General features: G+C 45.9%; 1 protein-coding gene across 1 annotated transcript in view; it reads left to right on the top strand.

Annotated features, from left to right (window-relative positions):
• HPCAL4 (hippocalcin like 4) overlaps positions 1-25,384 on the top strand; it is a 103,893-nt gene that overhangs the window by 18,434 nt on the left and 60,075 nt on the right. Inside the window, exon 2 of the mRNA XM_078680773.1 lies at positions 18,604-18,781. Within this exon, the coding sequence (XP_078536899.1) occupies positions 18,620-18,781 (162 nt within the window). The 5' untranslated portion in view covers positions 18,604-18,619. The remainder of the gene's footprint in view (positions 1-18,603; positions 18,782-25,384) is intronic.

Here is a 25,384-nt window from a genome sequence, read left to right as displayed (position 1 = left end):
CTGTTTTTTCCATGTTGTTGTACAGTCTGAGGGCTTCCAGTCCTATGATTTACAAAAAGATTTTCTTTTTTCTTAACGGTCGGGAGTGAAGTGAATTCCTTATCCTCTAAGCTGGAAATATAGCTAATAAAATACTCTCTGCACTCCTCCCATTTCATTATCGGTTCCCCGGGGGCAGGCAGAAATGCGTGGAGAGCTGTCACCATAAAGGCTTCTGAGGAACTCACAGTTATGCAAGCACTGGCAATGCCAACAGGTCTGGCCTGTAAGGAATGTTGTATGGTAATATAAAACATCAGAGGTTGCTAGCATGAGAATACATATATATACATGTGTTTAGAAACAAAGGGGCACAAGCATCATTCCAAATACTGGTCGCAAAGGAGCAGATTTGCTGATTCTTCCTATTTACAACTGATATTTTTGCATTTGGGATACATCAACCCAAATGCTAATTCGCATTTTATTTCATCGCAAAATTTGCGATTAATTAAATTGCTAATGCATTTAGGGAATTGCAAATTGCAATTCCCTAAATGCAATGCATGATGCAATTTTAAATTGCGATTTCGCAATTAGGGATTGCAAATTACCATCAATTTGAACTTTGAAAAATGCACTAAAATGCATTTTTCAAAGTTCCATGTGACACACACAAATGCTCTTGGGGCATGTGTGCTCGCAACATGTGGTCACATGGCAATTTCAGGGGTGCATGAGGGTGTCCTTTTGGCACCCTTGCACCCTTGAAATTGCATGCGCAATTTGGGAGTACCTATTTGGTACTCGCAAATTACACATGCAATTCCCATTCATTCCTATAGGCCTCTAGGCCCATAGAAGTGAATGGGAAGCTATTCCTTAATTGCAATTCCCAATTTGCGAGCCGTAATTAAGGAATGTGTAGGAATCACAATTTTTTTGCGATTCCTACATGCATAAGGAATTGCGATTCCTCAATTGCGATTCCTTAAAAATCGTCATTTAGGAATCGCAATTACTTACTTTGATGCATGTGGCCCAAAGAATTGTGGAATAGTATTGGTGTAGGTTGGAAGGTCAGATGATAGTTGTAAAAACCCATGTAGGTTAATGACTGCCATCTTCCTATCTGTGCTGCTGCTAGAGAAAAGCAGCATACATTATCTAGTTGTTACAACACTTTAATAGCATTCCAGTGACATGTATGTCCCCCGAAAGTTCAATGTTAGGCAACTGCCTAAATAAACAAAATAATCACAGCTGAATGGAGGGAAGAACCTTTTTTGGTGGAAGCACACATCTTATGCCCAATCAAAACAAGTACTCCTGGCTTCCAACATGTGGGTGTTCCAAAGCCCATCTCTGGAGATGCTCATATAATTGTCTAGCGACAGCTGCACTGTCAAGCCAGACCATAAAAACAAAATGGGACGTACTTCAGATGCGCAGAGTTGCCATCCGGCCCAGCAAACAGCACAAGGAGCTATTGACATCTAGCACAAGTGATTGGTACACCCCCTATGAAATTATGTTGTTCAGAATGCAACTATAGATAATAAAACTGAATATAACATCAACAAGTCGTCTGCAGCCCCCTCTTAGTTCTTTAAGGATCTGATTTCTGAGTGTGCAATGATAAACTAGAAGGCTGCTGGGGTAATGCACCATAACCTGAGTGAGGACACTTGAATGCCGACTTTGCAATCTTTCCTGAAGCAGCGTTGAGGATGGTGTGTTACAATTCCTCCCTGGAGTAACATGTTGCAGGTGCTTTCAGGAGACTTGCTTTGCACTAGCACGTCAGCTGGACAACCATATGAACTGACCGTTGCGGTAATTGTTTGACCTCCAGTCGGATGACATCTTTGCAGATTCCAAGTCCTTTTTTAGGTTTGGATTGATAATGCACATTTCACCATACCTTGTGTGATCAACTTAAAAAAAGAGTTTTGAGCAATACTACTGAGGGGCTTTGGCTCCACCCACATGCTGGTGAAAAGAAATGCTTGTTTTGATTGGGCAGAAGTTGTGTGCGTCCTGTAAAAAAATGCTTCCCCTCCATGCAGCTGTAATTATTTTGTTTGTTTATCCAGCTGCCTGAGCCAGCAACATGGCTTTTTAAGGAGGATTTACAAATCAATCAATCAGCATTGGTAGAGCGTGGCACTGTCACCCTATGGGCTATCTGGGCGCTGGGTGGAAACAGCAGAAAGAGGAAAGAAACGAGCAAAAAAAGGCAAAACAATGCTGCAGGCCATTTCACTTGGGAAGCCATGTGCCTCCTTCTGCACACTCTTGCAAAATCTCCCGCTACCTCACAATTGAAACACTTTTCTTTTTAATCGAGCAGAAAAACAACCAGAAAACACAAAACAGAGCAAAAGAGGGCAAAACAGAGGGCAGAAAAATTAGCAGAAACAGCCAGAGGCAGAAAAACAAGAAGAAAAGGCAAAACCGAGGGCAGAAAAATGAGCAGAAAAGGCAAAACAAAGTAGAAAACTAGCAGAAAATGCAAAACAGAGCATAAGAGGGCAACACAGAGGGTAGAAAAACAAACAGAAAAGGCACAGCATGGGTAGAAAAACAAGCAGAAAAAGGCAAACCCGAGGGCAGAGAAATGAGCAGAAAAGACAAAGCAGAGGGCAGAAAAACAAGCAGAAAAGGCAAGACAGAGCCAGGAACTTGCACAGGAGGCACAGGTAAACAAGCACTAAAGGCAAGTGGACTGAGGGCAAGTTGGGCAGGCGAACTGTTGTAGGGCTAGTTGGCATGAGGATCTGGGCAGGGTGGGGTGCTGGATGTTGAGGGGAGGGAACCGGCGGGAAGATGGAAGAAGCAAGCAGAAAAAGACAAAACAGAGGACAGAAAAACTAGCAGAAAAGGCACAACAGAGCAGAAGAGGGTAAAACAGGGGCAGAAAATTTGCAGAAAAAGCAATACAGAGCAGAAGAGGGCAAAACAGAGGGTAGAAAAAGGAGCACCAAATGTCAAATAGAGGGCAGAACAACGTACAGAAAAAGGCAAAACAGAGGGCAGAAAAACGAGCAGAAAAGGCAATACAGAGAAGAAAAGGGCAAAACAGGGCAGAAAAACAAGCAGAAAAAGGCAAACCAGGGCAGAAAAAAGAGCAGAAAAGGCAAAACAAAGCAAGAAACGAGCAGAGGAGGCATAAACACTGCGGGCAAGCTGGACTGGAGAACTGGTGTACAGGTAGCTGGCATGAGGACCTGCAAGAAGTATCACACTTACAGCAGGAGTGGGTTTGACTTTTCAGGGGCATACATGGCACTCTAGTGCTGTTAAAGTGTCTTATATACGTAGATCATTTATGGTGTTTATTATTCCCTGGTAGCAGCACAGATGGGAGGAGAACAGGCATGAGGAATGCATTGCTGTTCTCCTGTCCCAGCACCCACCCCTTTCCTTTCCATCATTAACTTTAGACTTCAGAGTGCAGTTATGTGTTTCAGAGCAGTATGGGGTGCCCAGAGCGATACTAATATACATTCATTTTTAGGTCTGGCTTAACACCTCAGCGAAGGATTTAGGCTCCACCCACATGTTCGTTCCTTTGAGTATGGGATTTGCTTGGATTGAGTTTGTGTACTTCCACTAAAAGAAGCGCTTATATTTGACTTTTTGGCTTAGGCAGAACTGAGTTGGTTATGGTGACAAGCCAATGATCATCGCTATATGCCTGATCTGTTTATTATAGGATGTTACGATAGAGGCAGAAGGATTGACATATTTACTCTAAACAGCATATGTTAAAGTCAATAGGCATTTATGGTTGGACTTCGGCGAGCCAGCGGCCGCCCGCTGCGCACGTCAGCTGCGCTCCCGCTTCTCAGCCTGCATATGAGGAGGCTTGGGAGGGAGGAGCAGCTGGGAGGCGGGAGCGGGGAGGCCAATGGGTGTGCTGGGGGCGGGGTCGCAGGGAGGCAGCGGCGGGAAGGCTGGGACGCGAACTGTGGGGGGCGGGGAGGGGTAGAACTGGCGCGCAGGCAAGGGAATCCCAGGGACCAGGAGGCGGCAGCAGGGGCACAGGAATCAGCCGGTCAACGAGTGACGAGTGGTGGTGTGGGGGCGACCTGCCTGCAAGCAGGGTCAAAGGTCGTACAATACAAGTACAGTACACGTAGTGTCAAGACAGTGTTAAAGTGTATAGGCCTTATCGGTTCACTTGGATCAGTTCTGTTTATAATGAAAAGTTGTGACAAAACTGGTAGGCCTGACTTACTGTGAAAAGCAATTGTTAAGGGCAGTATGTGTAAAAGGTGGAATGTTATTACACTGTCCTAAAGCCTCTAGGCAGATACTTTGTTATACTGTAGTGGGCAAGGGTTTTTGAGTAGGTGACGCACCCGAACAAACCATGTTGATAAAAGATTTGCGCTATGGCAATTTTTTATAGGTTCTATTGTTTTGACAACTGTAATTTTGTAAATATCTGTAAATATATTATAGCAGCCCTGATTGGTGCCTTGTGGCAAGGCATATGCCCAATTCAAGAGGTCTGGGTTGCTTATGGTGACAAAGCAATGATAAAGGTTATACGGCTGACTGTTTATAATGAAAAGTTATAATAAAGGCAATAGGCCTGACACCTGGTTGGGAAAAGCATATATAAAAGTCAATTGGCATTTAAGGGTGTCTTGTTATTGCTCTGTATTAAAGTCTACAGATATGTATTTTGTTACATGAAATCTCACAGATTAACGCAGTAGGCTAGGGTTTTTGTGCTCATTACCCCTCAGATGAACCATGGATATAGAAGATTTGCACTGCGAAAATCCTTGTTATGCTTTCTTAGGGGATATAGTATTTTGCTTTGCTAACTATACTTTTGTAATTTTATTTGTGAATGCCAGATGGTTGCTGTGTGGGAAAGCTTAATATGAAAATGTGAGGTATGAGTTGGTTATGGTGACTAACCAATTATAACAGGTAAGACTTGATTGATTTATTGGAAAATACATTTCAGATGACATAAGTCTGATCTGTTTATTATGAGATGTCACAATAAATGCACTAGACCTTACATATTGATTGTGAAAAGCATCAGTTTATGTCAACAGACATTTATGGGTGGATTGGTATTACTCTGTATTAAAGTCTTCCGCTAGGTGTATTGTTACATTAAATCTCTCCGATTACCTTTGCATGGAAGGATTTTGGTGTTGGTGACCTTCCACCCCATACCCAACCCCAGCCCAACAAATCCTAGGGGTAGTAGATTTGCACTTTAATAATTCTTGCTAGAACCCCCTCAAAAGACCTAACAGGTGCTTAGCTGTCTGCCAGGATCTCATAAAAAATAATTAAATAATACATACACGGCCCTTGGTCTTCCTAGGGCCATTTACACTGAGCTTCATCCATGCCTCCAAACTGCGTAAGGTAATGGTGCAGTCCACGTAAGTCATTGGCTCTCTGAACAAGGTCATTTTCTGATGACATGTGCATAGCCATCTGAACATGAGTGATCTTCAGTGTCGGGCTGGTTGGCCAGTCCTGTAGTTTTCTTCTTTTACAGTTCCCCTTTTATTTCATTGCTTCTGCTGCTCTTCTTTGTATTTTCATTTTCCTTAAGAGGATACTACAACTCTCCAGGCATTGCTAATTGATCAACTGCATGTCGCTCCTTTCTCTTGCTGTTCGCAACATCTCACATGGTCACTTTCTCTAAACCAGGTGAACATTACAGAATGCTAGTGTATCATTGTTTTACTATTACAATATTGCCAAAAGATTGATACTATATGTGGCGGTGAATTGATGAATGGATGCAAGGGGGCAAACATGAGTGACACAGTGCATGTTTAACTTATTGAGTTCCTAAACCCATCAGTAAAACAAAAGTCACTTTCATTGATAAGCCAGACCTATCGACATTGCCAGTGTTTTTTTTAAATAGTAAACACTGCTACAGTTGGATTATGGCTAGACCCATTACAAGCAGAATGGCGATTGCAATTACCACCTGATGACACAACAAGCAATGGCACTCCTTGTGCGAATTCTTCTAGTCTGCATTAGCATAATCTTATCTTCACAATTTCATAATTTGACTCCAAAATTGTAGCATTTAATTATAGCAAGAGGCAAGGGGAACACCTATAACTTTATGGATAAGGCCCATAAAAAAGCAGCTGCACTCCATTACCACTCAAGCTACAGACTAGAGCAAGAATTTCTGAAGGATGCCATTGTGATCTCAGATCAAGCGCACATATAAGCGTGGACGCGTGCTCACACTCTACATTATAGCACCAGCAAATGCAGAATGTGACATTACAGGGAGGGCGTTCTCTGAGATCCCAGTGAACATCTGATGGCTGACCTGGTCATTTTCCAGCCGCTCAGCTTCAGCTGCCATTTTACCCATCAAAGGTCCATTGTTGCAGTGTACTGAGGCACGCGTTGCCTTTTAAACCACCTAACCAACATATCACAGCAGAAGTGAGGGTCAGACATGCTTGGGCTGTCTTGGCATGCTGCCCCTTGTAAGCCATTCTGCGTGGCCATTGTGGCATCCGCTATTCTGCATGACTTGCTGCTCGGAAGCACCCGGCACCATGGTAACCGTAAACACAGTCTGCCAACATCCCAGTAATTATGCACCAGTTTGGAGGCGAAATGCTCTGCAGGTTTAGAAGAATAACAGACAACCCGTTGTGAAATCAGGTTTTGGGTGGTGCTGGTAAAGACACTAGGACAGGGCCTCAATTGATACGAATGCAAGTCCCAAATGGACACTGGATTAAAACCACACTGCAGCAAACTCTGGTGTGAGTCCATAGACTTTGCCCTTGTGTGGCTTGTCATAGAATGCTCGCGACTACCATCTTATTTGTTTGAGGTGAGCCTTCAGTACAGTGCAAGCACAATACACAGCTTCAAATGAAGCTTGCCCCAAGCACTGTATGTAGCTAAGTTTGGAGCATTGTATGAGCCCTGAATATAGTTTGCAGGGTACAAGTGCTTAAGTCACTGAGCCTTGAGCAGAGTATGGGCACCATAGCTGAGCCTCCAGCAAGACATAAGCACTGTACGAGGCTGAGCCTTGAGCAAAGTGTGAGTCTTATCCTGTCACTGAGTCCGTTCCCTTCACCTACTTGGCTCATCAGAGCAACGTCCAAGTGGTCTGAGCCAATCAATACTCTGCGCTAAGCACACCTCGTGGGGCATGCACCCGGCAGACAAATGACGCCCTTTGACGGCTGCCTTGAGACATATCATCATGGGTCGAGTAGGTGGATCAGGCCCTATAATGACTGTCACCTGCTAAGAGACACGAGTCCTGGGGGCATGTGGTTGATGGTTTGCTGTTCTCAGTGTCCAGTGAATACATTTGAATTAGGATCACTGAGTTCCCCTGAGGTGTGCAAGTCTACTCTTGGAAGACATTTCAAGACTGCACCATCATCAAAGTGACAACTCTGTTCACGAGGCTGTGCAAGCAGGAGGCCCCCCTGAGTAGTGATTGTCGCCAATCAAATGGAATAAAGATAAAAAACGGAAAGGTATGTATCTAGCACCAGTTGCCACAAGATCCCCGTTTTGGAGTCTTGTAAATAGGACTAGTTTGCAGTACCTGCGATGAAGGTGTCCACATTTCATCAACCTATAAAGTAAGTATGAAAAGTTGAGTCCGCCCACCGGAATCGTACCTGGGTTTGCAGGTGACACTTATCTGTAAGCAGTGGGTGCTCCACCTAAAAAGCTACCATACTGGTATGTGACAGGTTTCCATGCACAATGACTCTTTGCTTGGAAGGAGAGGGCCAAATAAGCTCTTTCTTTTCCATACTTTATGCAGAAAGGGAGGGAGCTGAGCCTAGAGGCTTTAGAGAATCTATGAATTGAAGCTTCTGTTTGTGTTTTATGTATACTTGTATCTTTAGAGTTGGTGGACCAAGAATACACGTGAGATCAAGCAGCTGATCTGAAGCATCATTGAGTGAGCCTGATGCTTGCAAAGTATCTGAGAGATGTCTGTTCCTAGAGAGTCTGCGACAGAAGCCCGATTCTCCTGCAGTATCTGAGAAACTCCTGTTCCTTGGGAATCCGAGTGGCTGGTGGTCCAGAAGCATCTATCAGACTTTGGGAGCTGTAGTATTTGTGAAGCTGGTCTTTCTGGTGTAAATGCAAGAAAGTTGGACCTGGATTATTTGTTAGCCGAGTCTGGTGATCACATTGAGTCCTTAAGATTGATGGTCCTAGTGTGTCTGTGGCCAGACCTCAAATCAGAGCGCTAAGAGCTATCTACCCCAGATAAAACCCTAGTTCTATTGAATCCCCCTCTATTACCTTCTTCTGGGTTCAGGGGGATTTGGTGAGTGTTTGTTTGGGGGGGGGTATTCCAGGAACTGATTAAAGAAAGTCTAACAATTCCTTCGTTTCTTAGCAGATTTAGAAAGTAAACTATAATGTCAACCTGTTCAAATTCACCAGCTGAACTCCCAGCTTCCTGATACACAGCCACTGCTATAAGGTGAAGTTCTCCGTCATTATTCCCATTACTTGCTTGACCCAGTACTACAGGCCATAGTTGACTGTGATCTGAGGAGTTCCAGTTTCAGTGCTGAGAAGGATGAGGTAGCAATAACAGAGGGTGCCTCCTATAGGCCCCTTACAAGGAGAGCTAGCATCCAGTCCAAATTTAGAACAGAATGCAGTTTTGCAGGCACACGGCCTATTCCATTCAGCAGCATTTGAGAATGGTGGAGGGGATGGGAGCCATCCCAAAACTCAACCTACGTCCCAAGTTCATTCATGTAGACCCATAGCAAATGACTTTGCCAACCTGAAAAAAGACATCATGGTGCCCCTACTTGTTTGCATCAAGTCTTTAGAGTGGTGTCTAAAATGTAATAGAAGTCTTTTAGGATTAGATGCAGTCATCTTGCAGCCGGCCTCCTCCCCAGAGATTGAAATTGTTTGTTTGTCTTTTTTTGGTGATTTACTATCCTGCAGTAGTATTTGCCAAGACCGTTCAAAGAGGACATTACTCGCCATGCACATTGACCGTTGGTCTTTGTGAACAAGAGTTGACTTGCAAGAAGTTCCTTTGACCAACACAGGGACTTCCAAATTGACCAAAAGAGGGAAATGTTAGGTCATGTTAAAAGTGATTATGTTGTGCCAGCAAGAGCCCGCTAGATGTGTGGGATGATCCAGATACATTAGTCGAAGGGTACAAATGTACTCTTTTGATCAAGTTGGAGGCCTGTTGCCTAGCAGCAGAACTTTTACTGTTCAGGTGCAGACCAGTACTTCATTGTACCATCCACAAGTGTAATCGGCACCTAAGCAAGTAAATAGGACACTTAAAGTTATGTTGGGACCTAAACTGACCAAAACTGTGGATGCAAGGGTACCATCATGTCAAGATTTTAGTGACCATTTTTAGAACTGCATTAGGATTTAAGCCATTGAAGGAGGCCAATAGGCTGATTTTTGAAAATTAAACCCCAAAATGCTGAAGGGAAAAAAGTGCATTGTCAGAACTAAGGACTACTACCTGGAAACCAAATGCTGCTCCATAATCTTGGGCCTAGAGGGGAGAGTAGGATTAGAGACTTTGTACTCTGTGCTATTAGTAGTGAGTGCAGCATGCTAAGTAGCAGGCGTTGGAATAGAGAGTGTTTTTACTTGTTATATGGCCTTTTACCACTTTGATGCGTAGCTTGTCTGTGGTCGTAGGTTTGCCCTTTGCATGGGGTCTCCATGGGCTATGAATTGCCATGGATATGCCCTTGCCCAGTGAGGAAGTGTTTGGTGGCACAAGAGTAATCTCTGCATGCAATTTATGGTGTATTGCGGCCTACTTTGCATATGAGTTAAATGTTTGTGTTGTCTGTGTCTGATGTAGCACAGTGGAGGTGCACGTCCTCTAGCGCTATGCCTAATGGGAGGTGTACGTAGCCTGTCGGTTGGTGTCTTACCAAAGCCCACTCTGCACAGGATGGTTACTGAAGGCGTCGTCTGTGGCCCTCGAAAGGGGTGAAATGCAGGCCACTGCAGACCCTGCGGTGCAGGGGTCCTCAACAATTAGGGGGCCTCCCAGTACTTCAGGGGGCCCCCTTTCAGCTGAAGCTAATGACTCTCTTTGAGATATTGGAGAGTCAGGGATCCCTCGTGACATTCTGCGGGGGCAGGGGGGCATCGTCCCGTCCAGAGGCCCGGGTACCAAGGCCTGTAGTCAACACAGGAATCCTCTGGTGCGAATGTTGGCGCATTCAGAGGTGTATACAGGGACGACTGACAGGCAATGCTCAATCGTATTCACCATGACCTTGGCAGTGAAAACGGTGCGGGTACCCGGGGCTCTTAATAGGGAAATGAAGGTTCCTTTGTGAGAGCGCGCTCGGGGTTGCGGCGGGGCTGACGCAGGGCCCGTGGTACTGTGCTTTGAAGCCCTCAGTCGTGTGTGCAGCGGCGCCCTCATGCAGTTGGAGGGAGAGACGGGGAGCTCCATAGCTGAGGACGGGACGTGTTTCGCTGACATACGCCAGAGGACGGGCCTCGGTTGTATGTAACGGGCCCGTGCACCTTGACGCACGCCGTTATTTTTCATCTCTCAATGAAAAGGTTGGTCACAAGTGTTGGGGGGCGGGAGGCAGTGCCCCCGGCTTCTTCGCTTCAGGGATGCTAATAGTGCGGGAACGGGCTGTGCGGCAGTAACTATGGCAACCAATGCAGCAAAGGCTCCAAACGACTTCTGCCTCCTCCGCCCCCATCAAGGGTAGCGCGTGCACTCTGCACACCTTCACCTCCGCCCCACCCCCCCGCGAGCCGAAGCTCGTGCACGCACAGTCTTCTTTGAAGGGGGAAGGGAGGGTCTCCTATACCCAAAATAACGCCTACCCCACCCCCAGCCAACTGCACTCCCCCTTCGAATGAGAGCGCATGTGCGCACGACTTCTCCTCACACTCGAAAGGGAGCTTACGTATTTAAGGCCTCTCCCTTCACCCCACAAAGGGAGCTCGGCTCTAGACCCCAACCACAAGGGCAGCTCCTGTGCCTCATCTACCCCACGGGGGTAGTACTAGACCCCTGCTAGGGGGAACTCGTTACCAAGGTGCGTTCTTCACACCGGCCTCCACCGGCGACAAGGGAAGCTGCAGACCAACGTGACAGGGAGTTCGTGTTCACAGATATCTCCCCCCTCACCCCAGTTCCACAGGCACGCGCAGCTCATGATCCCCAACAATTTGCTTGCCCTTGGCACCTCCTGCCATGCATGGCTTGCTGTTGTGTCCAGGTACATCGAGTCATCGACTCGTAGGGGGCTGTTCATGGACCCATGGTGTTCATGGACTCGAGTCATCGTCTTCATTTTCTTCCTGCAGCCCCACAGGAGGCAGCTCGTGAGGGTTTGTGCCGTCTCCCTCACCGTGTAGTCGCCCCCCTCTAAAGAGAGATGCCCGGTACCTGATGCAACCCCCTCATCTCAGTCCCAGCCCCTTCAAGGCCCATCTCATGGTACTTGGCACCATAAGCTAAAAACCTGTGAAATTGTGTGCGCAGAGCACATGTTTCTCGGGTCCCCTCTCCATCCCTACCCCATCCTGCACTCTGAAATTGAGGGGAGGAGAAGCGTGTTGCAAAATACTGTTGGCACCTGTGCCCCTGAGCCTCCAACATAGCACAGTCTCTCTTCATGGTGGCAGTGATGGAGGGCAGTTTGTTTGGACTCTTGTCAATGTGACATTTCGGTGTCAGTTGCTCTATATCCTATTGCACCCCACAACTCCCATTGCTCAAAGAAAACATGTGTTGCTGTTATTTGTAATCTCAGAATGTTCATGGGGAACAAGTCTGACCTTTATATCCCATGCAATGTTTTCACTTCACCTTTTTACAGCTCTGCAATTTCTCATGCGTCATGGCACTGTCAGCACCATTGAGAAGAGGTTTCCAGCACAGGGATAACTTTAGCACTGGTGGTGCCCGGTGTGACAACCCTTTTTGGCGCCCCCACACCCCATAACTGCCTTCTCGGATTCTCTCACTACCACCCGGGAAAAGTGCCCCTCATCTCTCCAATCCTAAATTTATGCTAAACACAGCGCTCCCCTGAGGTCAGTGCCCAGTGCATCCGCACCAGTTGCAATGGCCTAATGCCGGCCCTGTTCCAGCACATGTCCACTGGCACCCAAAGTACAAGCCTAGTCATGGTTATCAGAAGTTCTCTTGCAGTTCCCATCTCATCTAATCTCCCATTTTTTATTTCCTATCCGGGATTCTTGTACCCACAGCCACACAGAGGGCACAATAACAACTTCTTCTGAATAGCCATCTTTGGGCATACATAGTACAGTTGTAAAAAGCCCATAATTGCCAAACATAGCTATCACAATTAAAAGACAGAACACCCAACCCCCAACTCGCATCACACCCAAAAGTGAGCCTACCTGGGTATAGCTTTTTTTCCTTACTGAGCTGTGAGAAGCGCTAGGGCTTCTAGGCATGCGCTACAACCCGCTTGGTTCATTGATGGTGTAGAAGTAGAACGTCTACGTTTTTTGAAGATTTGCGATCGCTTGGGATCTCTCTGATTTGGGTGAGTGTTTCCCAGCTGAATGTTGGTCCCACAGGGCCAATCAGTCATAAAAAGGAGACTCAAGCCAGCAGGGAGTGCGTGACACCACTTAATTAAAATGAAACACGTTGTGTAATCAATGCGAATGTACTGATGTTAATTCATATTCATATTTTCCCAGTCTCTTCTTATGGAGGAAGGGTGTTAGTTAAACACTGTTAATATTCACAGCAAGTGCCCCTTCCTAACAGCTCCCTTTAGCGGCTTGAGGTACATTTGTCTTTGTTTTCTCGTCGACTTTCTTTTAATTCCAATGCTTGTTCCTATGAACTGCATGAGGATCAAGCCTTGACTGGTGAATGTCAGACTCTAGGTGTGTCCGCCTGAATTTTCTATTGGAGTGTTTTTTTTTCTTTTAGGGAGAACCACGTATGACCAGATTCCTAGCATGGTTGCGTGGTACTAATCTCTTGTTTTCTAAATAATTGCTGTAAAACCCGCCCCTGTATCAAAAAAGACCCCCACTGGTCCAAAACGGGCCCCACCCTTCCGCCCCCTGGGAAAATGCCCAGTGCCCGCTGCTGCCGTGCTTCTCTCTAGGTGGATGTGCTCTCAGTTCAAACCTACACAGCCTTGTCACCATTCACCCGCTCGCTTTAAACAGACGCATCAATCTAATTCCACAGATTCATACACCAGCCATAAACCAGACATTACCAAAGGCAGGACAAGTAGCAACAACCAGTCTGCAGGCACCAGGGCTGACACGTCCTTTCTAGTCGATTCTAGCCATATCCTTGGCAACTAGTAACAACCAGTCTGCGAGCACATGGGCTGTCACGTGCTGTTACTGGCAGACTCTAACTGCTCTTTTCGATTCTGCACAGTTGGTGGTCGACTTTGTTTATCATAACTGGGTCGTAAAAAAGGTTTCTTGCTCACCTTCTGTGCGGGGGCTGATCTAGTGAGTGGAAAAATGGACTGAGGTCAAACTGGATAGAGGGGGTCTTTAAGTCCGCCTAGGGGAGCTTGTATTTGATTACCCCTCCTGTGTGTGGGTTCATGTAAGTGACCGTGCCTCACCTGTGATATTCGAGTGAGCAGGCAACCAGATATAGTCAGGACCTGCTGAAGCCCCTGCAGCTGGAATATAAAACAGCACTGTCCTCTGCTTAATAGTAAGGTAATACGTTGCACATGTTAACAATACACACTCCAGAACAGAAATACAGACTAAGGCAGGTTAGGTAACAAGTAACTCTACGACAACTTCGTCGACTGTACGCCCGACTCTGCAGCCAGCCTGCTCTCTACGCACACTAGCCAGCCCACCATCTCCTCCTGGACACCGATCACGACCAAAGAGACCGCCTTGACCATGAAAGGCATCCACTCAAGGGCCCCCACCGACCCCTGCCCACCACACATCTACCACAGAGCCGCCATCGCACCCGAACTACAACACACCATTAACACCACCTTTGAAACCGGCACCTTCCCAGACAACTGGAAACGCGCAGAAGTCAGGCCCCTGCTCAAGAAGCCCTTGGATGATCCCACGGACCTCAAGAACTACCGGCCCATCTCGCTTCTCCCCTCTGCTGCTAAAGCCACGGAGAAAACAGTTAACGCGGAACTGACAAGATTCATCAAAGACAACGCCGTCCTCGACCCATCTCAATCCGGATTCTGAAGCAACCACAGCACAGAGACAGCTCTACTCGCCTCCACCGATGACAACCGCACCCCCCTCGACCAAGGACACACCCAAGCCCTGATTCTACTCGACCTATCAGCAGCTTTCTACACTGTCTCCCATCGCACACTTGTAGCCAGACTACACAACTCCGGCATACAAGGAACCACCCTTGACTGGATCCGATCATTCCTCACTGGCAGACGCCAAAGGATCAGACTGCTGCCCTTCCTCTCCGATCCCACGGAAATCAGCTGCGGAGTCTCACAGGGTTCATCTCTCAGCCCGACCCTCTTCAACATCTACAAGGCTCCCCTCGCCCCCATCGTCCGACAACACGGCCTCAGCATTTTATTCTAGGCGGACAACTCCCAGCTCATCTTCTCCCTCACCAGGGACCCTGCCACCACCAGACTCAGTTTCCAGAAAGGAATGCAGGACATTGCAGCCTGGATGACCAACAGCTGCCTAAAGCTCAACTCTGAGAAGACAGAAGTCCTCGTCCTCGGAACCATCCCTTCAGCATGGGACAACATCTGGTGGCCCTCTGCCCTCGGCAGCCCACTGACCCCCACGGACCATGCCAGAAACCTCGGTAACGTACTCGACTCATCCCTCTCCATGAACCGACAGGTCAACGCCGTCACCTCCGGCTGCTTCAATACCTTCCGCATCCTCCGTAAGATGTTCAAATGTATCCCCCCCGAGTCAAGGAGGACAGTCACCCACGCACTCATCACCAGCAGGCTGGACTATGGAAATGCCATCTAGGCCGGCATAAACAACTCCCTACTCTGCAAACTCCAGACAATACAGAACACCGCTGCCAGACTTGTCCTCGGCATCCCTTGACACAAGCACATCAGCCAACATCTACGAGAGCTCCACTGGCTCCCCATTGAGAAGAGAGTCACTTTCAAGATTCTCACCCACGCCTACAAATGCCTAGACAACACCGAACCCAAATACCTTGACGACAGAGTCACCCTCAACGTACCCAAAAGAAACCTCCGATCAGCCAACCTCGTCTGCGCTGAAACCCCACGCATCCTCAGAGCCAAGGCATGAGGAAGATCCTTCTCTTACATTGTGGCCAAGACCTGGAATGAGCTCCTGAAAAGACATCAGACGTGCCCCCTCCCTGAACACCTTCAGGAAGGCTCACAAGACCTGGCTCTCCGGCTGAACAGCATTGGTCACCGTCCCTCCCCCCCCCCCGAGTGTCTTGAGAAACTCAAGGGTGAGTAACGCACTTACAGTTCCCTGATTGATTGATTGATTGACTGCAAAGGTAGGCACCAAGCACAAACACAATCCCTTGAGCAGTTCTAACCTAGGAAGGCACTCTTAAGTGGTGTAGGGTCCTGTGTAACTGATGATGTTGGTGGTTGTTAGGGCTGTTGGTCTTGAGCCTATCTGGAATGGAATACAAGATAGGGGTGCACAATGGTTTCTCAAGAATAGTGAAACAGCTTGACCCCCCTCCCCCCCCCACTTGAATTTAAGGAGGAGCAACCTACGGTTGTGGACCAAAGATGGTGGCATTAGTAGGCTGACAACCACGAAATGTTTCAGCTGTGAAATTGCTTACTTGGCTCTTGATGGTGGCATGTAAACAAAGAAAAGTGATAGGAAAGGCTGTGATGGAATTCTGAAATCATTGCCTCCAATGGTGAAAAGGGAAAGTTCTTTCTCTTGTGGGTGAGCATATTGAATGATTCCTAAATAATAAACCATTGGCAATAATCTCTGCCCTATTCATAATATCTTCAATACATTATTTTTACTCTCTGTTAAAACTATATATCATATCTTCTCGCCAGACCCAAATGTCTTTATTCAAACCTGCTATCTTCCAGCTCAGTCTTAAATTCTCACTTGATATGTACCTTAAAATGTTTGTTGAACGTCAATTCTGTTTTAAGAATATGCCCTGGTATATTCCTCTAAATCTTTTCCCAACTTTGACGCAAGTCACCTAGCTATATAGCTCTCAGAGTCCACTTTATATTCAATCTAAGTCCCTGTGCCTGCATTTCCATTATTTTCTAAATTGACTTTAATTCCTTGATATTGTCTTTAATCTACATTCCGAAACTGAGTAAAGAGCATGGGTTCCTGCCTCCTTTAAAAATCATCACTGACTGTATGTATAGTTGGGTGGATGAGAAATGCATGTTTCCTTTTGAAGCACCACCAAGTGTCATTGAGAGACCCTCCTTAATCACTTGTTAGCACAGCAAATCTCTTACTCAGAGGCAAAGTACTGAAAGGTCTCAGAATATCTTAATTTGTAATCGTGGTTTGTTGGGGTTTTTAACCGAGATGTTGTCACTAATACGTTTTTCTAGGTGCCCATCCTAGATGTTGTGTGCCACGCACGTCTAATTGATGCCCCCAACCCATTTGCAATAACCACGGATCTGATGTGATCTGTGACCAATTTCAGGAGAAAGTGGACAGGTCTGTTCTAACTGTTTTGGTGAAAAAAAGGAAAATGTTGAGGCTCTCTCTCTGGAAGCAACGCAAACGGAACACAATCTGCTAGAACGCCATCTATCGGAACTGCGTATTAGAATGCAGGAGAGTTATATGGTCTGTTTTCGTTTAAAAAGTGAACTCATTGAATGAAGGAATTTGTGTGTTAGAGTCAAGGGAGATACCTTTACTTTGGTGGATCTTAAAGAAAAGATAAGAATGCAATTCTCCTCCACCTTTAATTGGCTCAGCCTTGTCTGGAGCCCTCATTTGACAAACAGGCCATCTGTGGGGGCCTTAGTATTCTCAGAAAATGTATTATATAGTCCGATGAATCTACTCTTCTCATTCTTACTTAACTTCATCAGAAGAAGCTGCATATGCTGCTTGTGCCTGTATTAAACCCACATAACTCCGTTGAGAGAATGGGAAGCAATCACAGCCCTTCGATCGCTCAGCCTCACAGCAGAGGGCCTCCCTATACTATCCTCCTGTTCTGCTTTTGCACAGTCTTACACAAAATGGCCGGAAAAACTTCTTACATAATTGGCAGGCATACTTAGAAACGGTGTACAACTTGCACTGCCAGTCCCTGATTGTTATTGATTTCGGGCACGGACCATTTCATTATAGGAAATGTATATTTTTTCTTTACCAAAAATCTAAAAATGTTCATGCTTTCCCTTACTGGCCGAGAGTTCAATTAAGAATACTACGACTTACCGGTTCTTGTAGTAAAAAGATAATTTGCTGGTGTTTATTACACGTACCTGCTACCAAGAGTCAGCCTGGTGGAAGTGTGTGTGTTAGGGCAGGTGTAAATTCCCTTCACAGATGCCAGAGCCCATTCCTTGTGATCATGTACTCCCGTTTAGTGTGTCTAAGAGGCATAATCTTTGATGTGTTACCACTGATTTGCCTTTTTCCTGTGCTTTTCAGTTTCTGGGGTCCAAGATTTAGCAGGTTTGTTGGTTAGGGGTGATAGCTCTGGTACCATGTCCTTCTGCATCTTGTGCTAACCTTGTTTGTGGATGTGGGAGTGCGAGCCCTTTAATTCATGATTTTCTATTTTTGAGTCTGTTGCTCACTTAGGGCCCCATTAGGATGGCCGGCGGATCGCCCCCGCCGGGCCGGCGGTGGCAATCTGCCTGCCATCCTTCCAGCAAAGACCCCCCGCCATATTACTATGGCTGGGCTTTCCGTGGCGGCCGGAAAGACAGTCCGCCGCTTTTCCGCCTGGTCGACAAGTCGACCAGGCGGAAAAGGGTTCAATATGGTGGCGGTGTCTGTTAGACACCGCCAACCATATTTGGATGTTGCCTGGAACATGCCTTTCCGCTTGCGGAGTCTACTTGCGGGGGTCCGTTGCGGGCCCCTAGGGACTCCGGGGGGGGTTCACATGGGGGGTACCTTTGGTACCCCCCTGCAGTTCCATGCACAACATGCCTTCCTGCCATTGTGGCGGGGGGGTGCTTAGTGCACCGCCCGCCACAATGTCAGGAATGCAGGATGCTCCCGCCTGTGTGGTGGGCTCATCCTAATGTTTGCAACGGGACCCCCGCACTGATGGCGGACGGTCCTATTCCACGGGAGCATTGTCCGCCCCCCATCCTAATGAGCCCTTTAGTTTGAGGATGAGCGACTGAAGGCACCACTGGTTATTGTCTGCTCTTTGAGGTTGAAGGCTTTCTGCTCTCCAATCTTTTACTCGCTCAGTTTGAAGACTGAGGGGAAAATTGGTTACGCGTTGTTTCTTCTCTCGATGGCTCACCAGGTTTGAGGATGGAAGACTGATAGTGCTGTTATTAACTCCATTGTGCTTCATGTGTTTAAAGGTCACCTTGTGAATTAAGGCTGCCTGTTGTTCACACTCTCCTCCCTGTCTCCTGTCCCTAGTGCTCACAGAGGAACCATGGGTAAGCATAACAGTAAGCTGGCCCCGGAGATGCTGGATGACCTGGTGCGCAGCACGGAGTTCACCGAGCAGGAGCTGAAGCAGTGGTACAAAGGGTTCCTGAAGGACTGTCCCACCGGCATCCTCAACCTGCAGGAGTTCCAGCAGCTTTACATCAAAGTAAGTGGGGGGCTGGGGGTTCCAGGGGAGCAAAGGGGTGGGGACAGAGAGCAAAGAGTGAGTATCTGGAGAGAGAAGAGCATGGACAGATTGAGGAGGTGAGCACATAGGTATTAGCATAGAGGAAGGTGAGTAGACAGAGGGCATAGAGTGGCTGCATGGGATAGTGAGAGGGACATAAATATAAGGAAAAATGAAATATTAGGGAGACGGAGGGGAATGAGTGGTCAGAGAGGGAAAGGAGGTTAGTACCATTTGATGAAAGGAGGAAAGAGCATGGCAAGCAAATTGTCCAAGCAGGTGGGATTGGGAAGTGAGTGATGAGAAAGTACTGGAGGCTTTTAGTATACATGGACCGCTGACAGCAATCTGCTCTGACAACGGACAACCCTTTCAGTACTATCCCAAGTCATCAAAGAGAAGAACTAGATACTGTCCATCTACAGAAATTCTTGTAGATAGTCCATACCAAACAGCTACTCCTGCAGTTCACCCATGTCCTTAGGGCCGCAGCATCACAGCTCCAGGCGCTGTACTACATGAGGCTTAAAGTCACTCTGTGACACGAAAGCTTCTTGCTGGTTTAAACATTTTTTTAAACCAAATGCATAAAACTGTCGGTAGACCGCCACCTTTTTATCTCCAAATATTAATTTCTTTTAGTCTGTTGCGTCGACCGATGAGATCATCCAAAAATGTATCTAAGATACACCCATAATTAAGAGAGCCAGGTAGTGCTTACCAAAGGTTAAGTGTAGTGTGTGCCAAAGCCCGAAACACATTACCAACTCATTAATGAAAATCTGAATATTTTCATTGAAAAAATCAACTATAACGCTAATTGTTGTAATTGATGGTTAAATTGCCAGTGGTCCTCTCGTTTCCTCTCCAATTACTCCAAGGATAAGGACGTGCTTGCATATACCCTGTTCGGCAAAGTAGAAAAAAATCAAGTTGAATGGCCTGTGCCTCCCAGTCCTGTCACCAGATGATGTCCTGAATTCAGAAAGTACGAGGTGTTCCCATACTTTGACACTCACTGTTCCAGGAGGTGTTTAAGACCTGAGTTTGACAGGGGAGGCCAATTCATTTAATGGACAGTCATTCATTGTCCTGTTTCTTTCGTGATTAACCCTTCCCTGCTGCATAACTATAATCAGTGCTTCTAGTTCTAGGGTCAAGTTCACCACCTGTCTCTTGGACTACCAACAAGTGCTGATTTAGAAAATGGGCTTTTATGTGAAAAGGGTATGTGAGGCCCGAAAGGCCATATGTTGGTTCCGTTGTTGCTGTGCTGTCTTGCCTTTATTTTGCGCAGTCTTTCCTGCCCATTGCAGTACAGTCTCAAGCCCTCTGAAAGGTATTCTACATAATGCATGTGGTGGTTGCTCCTCTAGCAGAGTACGAATTCTGCTATATTGAGGGTACTCCCAAGGTGTGCCCTCAACCCCAGTCAAGGGAGGAGTGGTGATCCTCTTAGGAGGAAACGGTGACTGTGAAGCAAAATAAACAACCTGTTGAGATGAATATAGGAAATTCAGACTTCTCCCAATGCCCCCAGATACAGGCAAAGCTTCTACCTTCCCCCGCTCCATTACAGTTGGAAAGACAGGTCTGACTGGCTTTGCCTGTGCCAGCAGTCTTTCATATTATTTTCCTTTTCCTGTTTTGTTTTTAATTGTCTGACTTTGGTCTCCCTCTATATACAGCCCAAAATCTAGAGATCAGGAGTACAGTGAGCCATGATCAGGCTCTCCCCCTCCCCTTTTACCTGTACATGTGGTCAGAACCAGAACATATGCTGAACATCATGAGTTTAGGCAAATTACATCCTGGATGGGCGGACTCAATACGCATCCCAAACCTTTTACAGTTCTGACTTCCCCCACCATGTGTCTTGTGGTTGAATTATATATTCATTTGATTTTCAAAACTGGCCTCCCCTATTACTGGTCATTGGTTTTCCCTTCATTTTCCAGAAGAAGCCATCTGAATTTGCACTGAGAATGGCATTGACCCGTTGCAGAACGGTGTTTTTGCGGGATCCTTAAAAGGCAGTGGCGTAACGAACCTTGAGGGGGCCCCCCTGCAGGGTACATAAAGGGGCCCCTCCGGACTCAATCTAGAGCTCCCCAGCAGAAGTGCGGTGCTGACGGGGCCCCCTGGAGGGTGAGGGCCCCCCCGCACAGCGGGGGCTGCAGGGGCCTGTGTTACGCCCCTGTTAAAAGGTTGGTAACTGCAGAGTCTCTTCAGCAGCAACATCCTGAAAGGAATAAGAAGAGGTACAACTTGATGAGTGGACTGTACATACTCCCAACGTTGTTGTCCAGACACAAGACCCGGATGACAGTGACCGTCTATGGGAACCTACTGGAAAAGTATGTTTCTAATATCCGACGTTCAGGTGCCTAGTTGAAACCCAAAGTAAGAACACTATCAGTCGGTACAAAGACTTGACATGGAACTTGAAATGACAAGAGAAACATGATGAGTGTGCTCCCCTTCTTTGCCCCTTCTCTTTTCACTTCTACATTTGCATTCTGCAATCCAGCAGTTGACAGGCTAAGCTCCTGTCTATGTGGTATGTGGGCATTGATTGGAGAAGCCAGCATACCATCTCAAGCCTCCCCTTCGACTCCCCTTGTGGAGGTGAATCTTGTACACCTCCATAGATTGCAGACCCCTCGTCCAACTTCCCAGAAAGAACCCTTTCTGTATATGCCCATTAGGTTGCTACCTCTGCAACATTTAGAAAAGACACAATTTTTCTTAACCTGTGGTTAAAGATCACTTTTCTCCTAAATTCCTATGCAGCTTAACAACTATGAAGGAAATGGGTCCAGTGATAACTTTAAGTGGCAGGTTTATTTGTAGGATAAGGGGTGTTTGCAAACCTCAAGCTCTGCCACATTGACCCAGGATGCCGAGCTACGTAGATATGATTTGGCTGGGGATTGGCTGTGAAATTACATCACAAAACCCCAAAAAATATGGCAACTTTTATATTCCTTCACCTTACTGGAATATATAGACTATACCTCTAGGAAACAAAAAGCAAAAAAAGATTTTCGGATGGAAAGGCCTCACCCACTTTTTTGTGGCATGCTTCATCATTGGCCCGTCTGTCTCACCATGTTGGATTAATACCAACATGGTGGTCTCAGCCTCTTGAGGAAGGAGAACAGAAGAAATGCTTTTCTGGTCAATGGAGGGGTCCAGATATCGCCTTATCATATTTCTTTTGAAATATCAGTTGCCAATGCACATGACATAGTTCCTCTTTCCTGTATGTGAACTGGACGTTAGAGACTAGTTCAGTAGACGTTAACATAGTTCTGGGCCACCTGCACATTACATAGAGAATGCTAGTTATGATTTTCATTTCCAAGTAGTGAACTTGGTATATAGGACTCAGTCTTATGCGTTAATAGTGTCTCGAGTCAATAGTGCTAAAATAGCATTTGGGATCTCACCCGGAACCCAGAAAGTGCTAAGACCTTCCGGTTTGCTTAGGTGATAATTATTTGTGATGTTATTAATCTGTGGTGTAAATAATGATCTATATGATTCTGAAACTATAGCCCTGAATGATCGATTTTTTGTGCCATGCTATATCTAAGTCACAATGAAGAAACCTTGACTTCTTGGTTTTATGAACCTAGGAGTGTCAAGACCACTTCCGAGCAGTATGTTGTTGTTGCTGGTGTTCTACTTATAACACACGCCCTGAAGCTCCATTGTTGAATGACAGATGCTGGATTCCATAATGATTCGGACAAAATATTTGGCTTCTTAGAGGCATGGTTCTGCCCAGAGAGAGAGAGGGAGGGGTAGTGAGAAAAGGGAATGTAACAGGAAACAGTGGACTGAAGATAATAAGAGATCAAGAAAGATGCAGATAGAGTGGAATGTTAAAGGAGTAAGTGGCAGTGAGAATGAGGAAAAATTGGAGTGAGAAAAAAGGAAAAATAGAGGAAGGTGGGAAAAGGGGTATGCAAAAGTGCAGGTTATGAGTAGGTTGATGTGGGTAGGAATATAGACACGGGTGAGGAATGAGGGGAAAAGGCTAGAAGAAGCGACTTCATAGTAGCACAGAGATAGAAGTGTGATGGAGGTAAGGAACTAGGGTGGATGAATAGAGTTGCTTGGGGTTTCTTATCGGGTACTGAAGGGCATTGCATGAAGCAGACATAGAATATGAGAAGTGAAAGGGTGAGTGATGTATAATAATTTTGGAATTAGGGCTAATGTATAGGGAAAGAGGTCAAAGAAGGTAGTGAAGAAAACAGGATCAACGTTGTTTGAGTGAGTAAAGTATGGGATTGTTACAAGTGAGTGAGGTAGAGAAATATTATACATGGTATGAAGGTGAGTGGCATATGGAAGTTGATGGAGACAATTGAGGGAATCTTGGGAATGCAAGGGCAGGAATATGGTAGGCGGGTCTCAGAAGAGAAAGATTTATTATTGGGAGTAATAGGAGGAGGTATAAAGAGATAAATAGGATATGTGGTGAAAAGTAAGATATGGGGATTTGTGAAAATGAATCGGACACAGAGAATGTGATGCCTTTTTATCTTCGGTGCTGCTGGAAAGTGTCTAATTCACTGAATGTTGTAATAAGGCTTAAGAGGTTTTAAAAAATAACTGTAAACTTAACTAAACCTGATTTTCCAGCAGAACCAAAGCCAAAAGGACAGAGAACGATGGTTCAATTTAGATCCAAACAATGCTGTAGTAAGTCTTGTGTTGTTTCTGAGCACACTTTTGGGCTCATGCGAGGAAGGTGTTCTCCCCCTCATTATATATACTTATGTATTTGGTATTTCTAGAGCCCAAACCTAGCCAAGAGGCAGCAGTGTGATGTACATTGCCAAAAACAAGCACAACATTTCAAGTCAAAACCTGGCAAGTGGCACCTCTGGAATCCACTTGTCTCTTAATGTTTGACACAACATTCCTGATCCTTATATGAAAGCTGCTAAATATGGGCAACTGGTTATTCTTGGTTCTGGAAGCTCAGGACCAAGCATTTGATCATGTTTTGGGTTTTTAGTGGAGCAGGGTGTAGTGTGAATAGAATGTGTCACATCCTCCTTACTTCATAAATAACTACCCACTAAAAGCCTGGGCTACATAATGCCAAGCTCACTCTCCTTCTCCACGCACTTCCCTTCTCACAATTTCTCACTCGCCTACGCCACTCACTCTAACCTCTCATAAGGCCATAGTCTCCTCCATCTACACATATCTTCCTCTCCTTCCATTCATCTTTCCTTGCACAAACCTTTTTGTTAAGACTAGCGCAGCCACCACATCTTGTGACTTTACACTTTTTCATCTGATTCTTTTCATGTTTTCAAATTTTGTCACTTGATGGTTGGCAGAGGCCAGTCAGGTGCCACCTGTCACAGGCAGAGACGGTGCTCATTCTTTAGTCCAGGTCTGTAGCCAGAAGTATTTTTTAGGGGGACATGGCCCTCAACTACGAATAAACATTAAAGCGGTGCTCTATAGGTGCATACTTTCTCAAATACTGGTTGTACTACTAAGTAACGACCCCCCAGAATATTGTATTACAAGAATATCGAGGATAGAATATTGAAAAGTAAGTGCATATAGGGAAGTATAGAGTTACTATTCCAAATTCCACATCTACATATATCGTTACATATATCATGTGTGTGTGTGTGTGTTGCAAAGTAGGCTCACCTTGTTCAAGCTTTGTGCAATGCAAATCTTATTAAGTTCTTTTTTTTTAATACATAAGCTTGCCTCAGCTCAGAGCCTCCCCTGTAACACCTCTTACCTCAGGTGGTGGATGACCCGCATCCACACCCAATTTTTTTTTGCAGGAGGATGTCCTTACTGGGACATTCTGCATCGGGAAATCATCATGCCTGGAATGCCTGAAAGGATAAACCCTACCTCACGTAAATGTAGGAAACTTCAGATCTTCATAAAGTGCGGAGTTTCCTAATTCCAACCAAATTCGAAAGTGAAGGTTTAATGTAACTCCACTAATTTAAAATAACTTTACCTTGAGGCAGGAGCATATCCTATATAGAGATATTAGTGGTGAACAGTGTGTTTTAAACATTTTAGGGCTGCAAAAATCGTGAAAACTAAAAAGAATTTAAATGTAATTTTACAGGGGGTCACATAATGAATTTCACAAAAAGGTTCTGACAAAAGACGGATAGTGCAATCTCATTTCCTCAAAAGCACCATGTTAAACTGCATAGACTTAAAGAAGGCTCCAACACTGGCCTACACACCTCATAGTTACAGGTAGTTGTGCGAAAGGTGTTTTACAAAAGGAGACCTTTGTTAGATATTGCCAGCAAACAGGTAGGCATGATAAAGGATAGGTTATTGTGTGAGCCCGGGATGGGTCCATTAGAGGACTGTGGCTGGGCTAAGGCACTAGTTCCATCTCCAGTTAGATGAGCCCCAGATGGGCATGCAGCAGCATTGCTTCTAATGCTCTGAGTGGTGGTTTCATGGTTTGCATCTAGGATTCTGCTTTGTGATAACATCTGTCTTTGGTGCTGCTTGCATAGTATCTCCCATTTGGATGTTACAGAGCCCTCCTTTTCCAGA

This window comes from Lissotriton helveticus, chromosome 3_1, assembly GCF_964261635.1.
Source record: "Lissotriton helveticus chromosome 3_1, aLisHel1.1, whole genome shotgun sequence".
Lineage (NCBI taxonomy): Eukaryota > Metazoa > Chordata > Amphibia > Caudata > Salamandridae > Lissotriton > Lissotriton helveticus.
Note: the sequence above shows the minus strand (reverse complement) of the source record. Positions and strands in the feature narration are given on the sequence as shown.